Consider the following 8867-nt stretch of genomic DNA (forward strand, 5'->3'; position numbering starts at 1 on the left):
CCGTAGTCTAATGCCGAAAGTATGCCTATTTTCACTGCACCGCATACCATTCCTTCAATCGACACAACCCTACCGAACGTAATTAAATAACGGCACGACGAGTCACTAAATAATCGAGACCAGTTTCGCGTCCGCTACCTTCAGATAGATATTTCTATATAGACAAAGAAAATACCTTCATATACACATTATAAATTATACATTCTATTAATGGTATAATAATTTAAAACTTACAATTAGTTTTTTCATAACAATTAAAATAATCTTATCAGAAATGCAATAGCATACTTCCTAAATGAATAATAACTAAATGGCTAAATTATATTAATAATAATAAAACGAAGTAGAATTAAATTCAAATTTATCTTTATTTATTACAACGAACTATTTCGTCGTGCGGCCATATTTCATTCCTTTTCGTCCTTTCTCGAATAAATACGAAATCCTATCTTTTATCAAATTTTCGATCAGACATTCTACGAATTTGATAGGATCATATAAAAAAATACATCAAAATAAACAATATATATATATTTATGGAACTCCTAATAAGTCTATCTTAGAAATGTATATTACTTATGTATCATAGAATTAGAATCAATTTCATAACAAGTGCTACTTGATTCCATAATTACAAAGGAGATAAAAGCTTTCATCTATTTTCAATTATGTACATTATGTTCTAAACATTTAGTAGCATCTTTTAATTTTCCAACTAGATCTTGCAATTCTTCTATCGAACAAGAGAAGATAACTTGCTGTTTAGTGTCAGTTTTTAAATCAATAATATAAACAGGATGACAGACTTTTTCCAAAGAATCACTTTTAACGACATAATCGTGTCTCCAATCAACATCGACTAAATGCGGTAAGCGATTTCCTAGACTATTTAAATGGGCCTGTATATGTTTCTTCTCTTTCTTGTAGAAGTTTACTAATTCAGATATTCGTTCAGTTTTGACTTTACATTCTTCTAGGGTACTAATTAACGTTGCTTCGTCTGTATTGTGTTTCGCTGCTTCTAGAAAAAAGCACAAAGCACCAAAAAAAGCTGATTTGACCGAACCGTTTCCTTCGTAACGTTCTTCCATCACGCTATTTCCTGTGCCATTCAAAACCGTACTTATCACATCCTGCAAAATCTGTGATAGTTGCTTATCAGGAATTGCACTTGGTTCACCAAGTAATACTATCGAATTTAAAGTCTCCTTGCTCAGTTCCATTTCCAAAAGTTAATATCTAAAACATCAAACACGCCTATTACGTTTCACCCCAAAACAATCATGTGCTCTTTCCGACTACCGCAGCGCCACTACTGATACTTTCTTTTAAAAATTTCGGGAATTAGTTAAATAAGAATTTTCACAATGAAAGTACATTTTACTTGATGTATAATTATATAGTCATGAAATATAATAAAAACTCGCTAATTAATAATATATAAAACAAAGCTGTTGTTATTTTTTTAACTCTCCGCCCTATGGGACTTTTTTAGCAAGCCGACGATGGAGCGGCCGGGGACGGTGCCCAATATATCCGGACGGACCAACCCTCAAAAAAATCCTGAGGTTTTTTGACCCTTTCCGGGTCCCCAGAGAGATAGGCTGCCACCATAACCGTTCGGCCATCCGGCCGTCGAAAGCTGTTGATCCTACTGTACTGTACAGTACAGTAGGATCGTTTCACAAATTTTTCATTATTGTTATAGATTTGCATATTTTACACTATATTTTATTTCTAACAGTTCATTAACTTCATTTCTCTTTTTCTGTATGATTAAAAATTATATAAAAATAAAATTGTTTTCGTATTACACAGTAATTTTCATATTAAGAGAAACTGCAATTTTTAGATAGTAAACAGTTCAAAACCAATAAAACATGGAAATTAATATAAAAATTGCATTCGAAATAGTTATTGATAACATTATTGGCACCAATTCTAAGGGAGCGGAACCCGTTTGGTTTTCTAATTGTCTGGGCCAGCTCAGGCTTCTGGGATGACTTTTGCGGTTTCGTTTCGGAGTCTTTAAAAAGTTCCCACGTTAGATTTTGATTATTTTGGTGTCACAATGCTCAATGGAATCCTGGCATGTGCATAAATTAATTTCTGGAAAATATAATTAACTCCGAGATAAGATATAATCAAAAAACGAAAACGTCGACTTTCGCCTCTTCGAGGCTTAATAAAATATCTGCAAGCACCGTGGCTACCACCCAAAAATAGAACCAATGAGAACGATAAGCCGTTCCGTTCTCTAGACTCTTGTCTCGGCACAGATTAGTTAAGGCCGATAGCCGACTTGGAGAAGGATCATGGTCACGGGACGAAGGCGCATTTAAATTTTAAATAAAACAAACTCGAATCGTATTTAGACAAAATTCGAATGCCTTTTTGAAAGCAAGTTTTAATTTTGTAACATTAAGTACACATAACGTTATGTTTATAATGTTAAAAAACAAAATTATATAAGCATAATATTAAAAAATTGGAAATTATATAGATTACTCCCTTTGGAATTTCGGGACTTTGAGTATACCGTATATCTGAACTCGGGCGACGATACCGGAGACGAAAAATAAGAAAATGATCATATTCACGATTTCTTACCTTTCACAGGGCATTCCACGTCATTTTAGTTTTCCAGTAGGGGCGCTGCTTGTAGTTTCCACTGGGTACGATTACACATATCATTAAATTAACTTAAATTAACACATCATCTGGGTACGGTTACTCGTATCTTGTCTTCTTCTAAAGCAAATAGGGTCTCCTAACCTAACCTAACCTAACCTAAATAGAAAAAAGAGAATTAAGCAGACGACACCGTAGTTGCTAGTACCGCCATCTAGCGGTAAAGCTGCAAACTACTCAAAAAATACTGCGAAAGGCAAGAAATCGTTAAACACTCGGCGGCTCCCCTCCGGAGTTCCGTCGGAAGCGCGAACAGCCGAACGCCATCTAGTGGAAAACTAAAACGGCGTAGAATGCATTACGAAAGGCAAGAAATCGTAAGTATGATAACTTTCTTATTTTTCGTTTCCGGTCCAAAAGTAGGGTATCGTCGAACTCGTCTCGGTCCCCGAGTTCAGATGTATACTCAAAGTCCCGAAATTCCATAGGGAGTAATCTACGGTACAGCCAAAAATTGCTTCGTCCGATACCGATGATTGTTCTGGGAGACAATTTTTGACAACCATAGACTGGGCCTAATTTGGCACAAGGCAGGCAAGACAGTTGCCCGGGGCCCGTAATAGGTACTAAACGTACCATTGTTTTATTAGTATTGCGAATTACTATATTATTAGCGTCATATTCAAGGGTTTATAATTAAGAATGGCATTACCTACTGCTCCGACATCTAACAACATCACTGAGAATGAGATAATGTTTGTTTATGCGCATTAGATCTGTTCGGTGAAGTTCAGAATAAAGCAGTGTTTGTTGAGAAAAATATAATGTTTACTGCAGCATAATTTTATTGTAGCCCCAAAAATACAATGTAAGATATTCAAATGGAAAAATAAAAATACACATTACAACTAAATTAATATTTTTGCAGAATCGAAAATCAGAAAAAGAATTATATGATTTTTTAAAAAATTCTTTGATTGATATTTTGACAAAATAGAAAATCAGAAAGAATTGTATGATTTATTTTTTTCTATTTTTTATGCACGAATCGTTATTTTTTGTATTAATATATTGATTATTTTATGTTTGTAATTGTTTTGAAATAAAAATACTTTAATTTTAAATATTACAATTTTATTTATATTTGTAGTAATACAAAATTTGTAAAGGACCCGTAAATATTATTTTGCCTGGGGCCCGCGAAGGTCTAAATTAGGTCCTGACCACAGAGATCGGAGTCGGCAACGTGTTCTTTGGTCCGTGATTTCCGGAACTGTTGAGTGCGCCGAACGTAGTCGAGGATGCTAAACATTACGAAACCCGATGATAACCTAATTCGTTTAGCTGTATGCTTTTTTAAACACTATTGAAAATACACTTAAATAATGGTAATTTAACATTCGTACTTAAAAAGTTACTTTGGTTCTGTATCATCTTTCGGGCCCCATTTAAATTTTAAGCATTGAAGTGTTTAGAGATGATGAATTTTTCTTACCGCGAAACCAGGGGTTCTTCGCTAACTTTCATCACGTTTCGCTGTCAACTGGGTCGGTTAGACAAATGGTTCCCAAACTTATAATGCCCACGGACCCCTTCTGGTAGCAAAAACCTGACCGTCAACCCCCGAGTGAAATACCGTAACTCTACACAACTACATAATAGCAAAATTACAAATTTAAGTTTGATGTCTCGAGTGGTGAAATAAAAATAAAATATAAATAAAACATTTTGATATTTAAAGTAATATTTATTGAAATTACTAGCTAAAGCTTGCTCGTTTTTGAAAAACGGGTATAATACAGTGGAAAAAACGTATCATTTATTTCCAATTGGGTTATAAATTATATTACAAAAATACAAGTAATATAAAAAAAATTTTTAAAGTCAATTCCTACTTAGGTCAAAAAAGAAAAATTTTATTTTACTTACTTTTTATTAAATAATTACAATTAATATAAATATGTATATACATATGACAAAACGACAATATTAAGTGGCAAAATAGAAAGAGAAATCGGAATTGAACCCAAAGCATAAAATTTCTTCAATTTTATTTGTTGAGAAAAATCTTTCATGCTAACCACTAAGCCACAACTGCTAACTCACTCTCGAAAATCATTTGGATAAAACGTCTACTTAAAGCAAAAATTTATCGATTTCCGCAAGAATTGAACTCGCATTCTTCACCTTCGCGTGAAAAATACTGAAATCTTTGCATTTTACCGATTGAGCTACTGCCTGTTGATTTTAATTTTCATTACAAACTGCTAAAACTCTATTTAAAGTATTAATAATTAGGTTAATGTTACTCGTGGTATCGAAGATGGCGACGGGGGAATTTTTTTCCCTAGATACTAGACGGCGACAGGGAAATTTATTACTTTGCATAATGCGACAGATAGTACGGGTACGGTACGCCCCCTAACGTTTAGATCACTCGGTATTCTACTTCGAGATTATCCATTGTTAACCCGCTTCCACATTATCACTCGATAATCTGATTCGAGATTACCGGAACGCGGCCATCTCGAACGTGGGGGGGGGGAAAATTTCCCCGTCGCCGTCTAGTATTTAGGGAAAAAATTCCCCGTCGCCATCTTCGATACGACAGGTAATATTAACCAATAATTAAATTTAATTAATGAATTAATATTTGAAAAACTGTATTAACATCAAGTGTCATCCACTACAAGTTTTAAAAAAATGTATTTGAACTTGAGTGGATGAATAAAATGTATTTTATTAACGATTGAAAATTTGAACAAGATATATATACAGTATATGGGGAGAGTGTGAACTAATAGTAGGAATTTAATAAAATTAATAAGTTTTTATGTATTGAATTTTCATAGAAGAAAATATTTTTGAGGAAAATAAATGAATTATTTATATGTTTTTAGTCATTAAATAGTTCTAATGGTTATAATTAAAAAACGATTCATATATTAAAAACTATAGATGATTATAAAATAAATAATAAAATGTATAGAATAAACTATATTTTAATTTAAAAGTACTTTGCTCTATATTTAAATTTAATGTAGTCAAAAATAAAAATTACATTTATAACATAAAACAGCAAGGCCGTATTTGGCACTTCGCGGGGCTCGTTCTCATTCTCCAATCTTCTTTGGTATCGCGCCATCGTTCGAACTTCGGTGATCCGATGTCGAAATTTCTCTCCGTAGCGTGTCACCCCGGGCTGAATTTTTGTCCATGCCTAACGAAAATTTCCCGTCTTTGAAAAAAAAAATAATCGTGGCAATTCTATGGTTCGAAATTATTTTTTTTTTTATTTTGCACAAACAAAATAAATATATTAGTAAATGTAAAAAGAAAAAAAATGATATTTCGGAAGTTAGTTTTAATATAAAATTATACCGAATAGCGACTAGTTTCAAAAACGTTCCGATGCCGAAACGAGATATCTCGGGTCAACCGATCAAGGTCGGCAGGTCGCGACCAGAGAGGTAAACGGGTTTTTTCAAAGATTAGATTTCCAACTTTCCATGCGCAAATCTCGCTCTAACGCCTGTTTGTAGAAAGAGTGTCGCCATTTTGTATTTTATTTTGACTGGGTTCTCGGTCTCCGAGTACCTACAAGTCTGGATTTTTGGACACCAAATACTCTGTGCCAAATTGCAAGTCCCGACACGTACTCTTTCATATCTCTAAGGTGACGGCACCGTCATTTGATAAACAAGATAGTCTTGTCAATAACTATTAAGTACTTAGTGGATGTGTAAATTTTAAGTAAAACACGATTAACAGGTTGTTTTCTATTTTTAATATCGCTTTTGATAATATGAGAATTTTCAATTAACAATTTCTTTGGATAAATAATTTGAGATTTGACGATAAAATCAAAAAAACACACCTTTAATCGCAGAACAAACGTTTATGTCAGGACGTAAAAATGACTACCAGTTTATTTATTACTGTTTATTTTTAACTTCTACAATATTAAAAATGGGTCACAGCCATTTTACTTCTTATTACACCTTTCGCAGACCCCCGAAGTTGTCCACGCACCCCCAAATTAATTTTAATTTGCCGGGGACCCCAGGGGTCCGTAGAAACCACTTTGGGAAACAGTGGATTAAGACCGACTTTGTTAAAAACATGTTCGCATTCATCGACTTTGATTCGCCACGATACCGTCCCTTTACGAGTAAAAAAAAAGTTTACGAACGGTGCCGTCAACGCGGGGCGACCAAGTTACAACTGACGGAGACCGATCGCCGATGGGGAGCGTGTGGAGAAAAACGTCATAGTGATGTCACTTTTAAAATTCCCAACACAGCGAATAAACAGTAAAAGAAATAGTCGATACGGAAATGTAATTATTATACAGTAGAGTCGTTAATCGGAACCCCAGTATTCGGAATCGCCGGTAATCGGAACGATTTTCAGTCGGACTGTGTCGTGCCGAATCGAACGTTTTTGATACTACATTTACTTCTAAAGTATAATTTTCATGTTTTATATTCTTCAATATATTTATTTTGTTTGTACAAAATGAAGAAATAATTTTTAACGATACGATAGCCTCGATTATTATTATAAAAATTTTCGTTAGGCTTAAAATCGAAGAAAATTCGACACGAAGCGACACGCAACGAAGAAAAATTTGAACATCGGACAGGTTAATGTATTTTTTCGTACATACTCGGTAATCGGAACAAATCACTAATCTGAACAACCCCAGTCCCCAATTGATTCCGATTAACGACTCTCTACTGTACATTGTAAAATTTTAATTACAAGTGCAAAGAATAATAATTGAAAGAACAATAAAAGTTTACTGACAAATTTACTATTTCCCATGTTGGTTCCCTACTGCATTAACATCAAGTTAGCTATATCTCCCTCCATGTTGGTGCTCTGTACTACTATTATCAAAACTGAAGCAGCGTCTTACGTGGATACTTTTATCACTACTGTTCATTCTCACTAGAGCTTACGTATCCGTCACCCAAGGTCCTATAATATAAAGTTAGCTCATACAGCCGACTTAGCCACTTCCTGCCAAATTCCGGATATACGTCATCCGTAGTCGATCCGTGGTCGAGCGACTGCTTCACCACAGTAAGCGAGGGAAGAAAATTTTGGAATTTCACTATTTTTGTTACTTTGTTGAACGTTTTTAGACTCATAATCTTCGAAGGTAAATATATCTATGGTTATTACTATTATTAACACTTTTGTTACTTTCGTACAATTTTTATCGATATAATTATCGACATAATTCTATCGATAAAAATTGTACGGAAGTAACAAAAGTGTTCCTAGAACCGTTTGATATTCTGTCGTTGTCTTTACTCTTCGTTCTGTAGAAATTACAGAATACGGTTACGGATAAAATATATTTATTACTAAAATACTTAAAAATACTAAGAATAGTTTTCTGCGTGTATAAAAATAGTATCCGCACGACGAAACGACGACTACAAATAATAAGCTGGCCCCGTAACGGGACGGTGACACTTTTAAGATAACTCGAGATGTAAAAAAGAAATATTGTTTATTATTAATTAATATAACTTTTTAAAATAAGCATATTTACGTAAAATGCATAGAAATGCAAAATATAAAAATGTTTTATATATTAGTATAAATTTATTGTAGTGTTATTTATCTGTATAATAATTTTTAAAGAAGAAATGTTAATACTACTTTTTTTTACTTCGGAATATTATATCTCGATTAGATTTATTTGGGAAAATAAAAAAGTAGCTAAATTTTATTATTATTATTTTCAGATGCCTGGAACAATGTGCTGTTGCAACTTGTAATAACAGCTATTGGAAAACAAAGTTATTAAACAGGAAAATTAGTTATTTTACATTTCCTAAAGATCCAATAATAAGAAGAAAATGGATCCATAATTGTAAAAGAAAAGACAAATTTAATCCCGATTCTTGTCACGTTTGCTCCGATCATTTCACAGAAAATGATTTTGAGAGAAATTTAAAAGCCGAATTCTTAGGTTTATTGGCAAGATTTAAACTAAAGAAAACTTCACTACCGACAGTAAATTTAGGAAATACAGAAAATGAAAATATTAAGCAGTCGAATGAAAAAAAGAATCGTTTATTAAAAAGAAATAGAAAAAACCCGACAGAAAAACTTTTAGATGTAAATAAACGGAATAAACCGGAAGAATCTCTTAACAAATGTAACGATTGTAAAACTTTAGATCTTAATTTTAAATTAAAACACGAAAATTCTATTTT

At 33.2% G+C, this 8867-nt stretch overlaps 1 protein-coding gene across 1 annotated transcript; it reads right to left on the reverse strand.

Annotated features, from left to right (window-relative positions):
• Positions 1–349: 349 nt before the first annotated feature.
• On the reverse strand, positions 350–1305 carry LOC136990040 (COMM domain-containing protein 3). Its single transcript, XM_067288376.1, has one exon. The coding sequence runs from the start codon at positions 1221–1223 to the stop codon at positions 663–665; it is 561 nt and encodes a 186-aa protein (XP_067144477.1). The 5' UTR covers positions 1224–1305; the 3' UTR covers positions 350–662.
• Positions 1306–8867: the final 7562 nt, after the last annotated feature.

This window comes from Centruroides vittatus, unplaced genomic scaffold (assembly GCF_030686945.1).
Source record: "Centruroides vittatus isolate TY-2023 unplaced genomic scaffold, ASM3068694v2 scaffold_861, whole genome shotgun sequence".
Taxonomy (NCBI): Eukaryota; Metazoa; Arthropoda; class Arachnida; order Scorpiones; family Buthidae; genus Centruroides; species Centruroides vittatus.

What these genes read in the sequence shown, in the direction of transcription:
- LOC136990040 (XM_067288376.1), bottom strand. Translation starts at nt 1,223, where the DNA reads ATGGAACTGAGCAAGGAGACTTTAAATTCGATAGTATTACTTGGTGAA.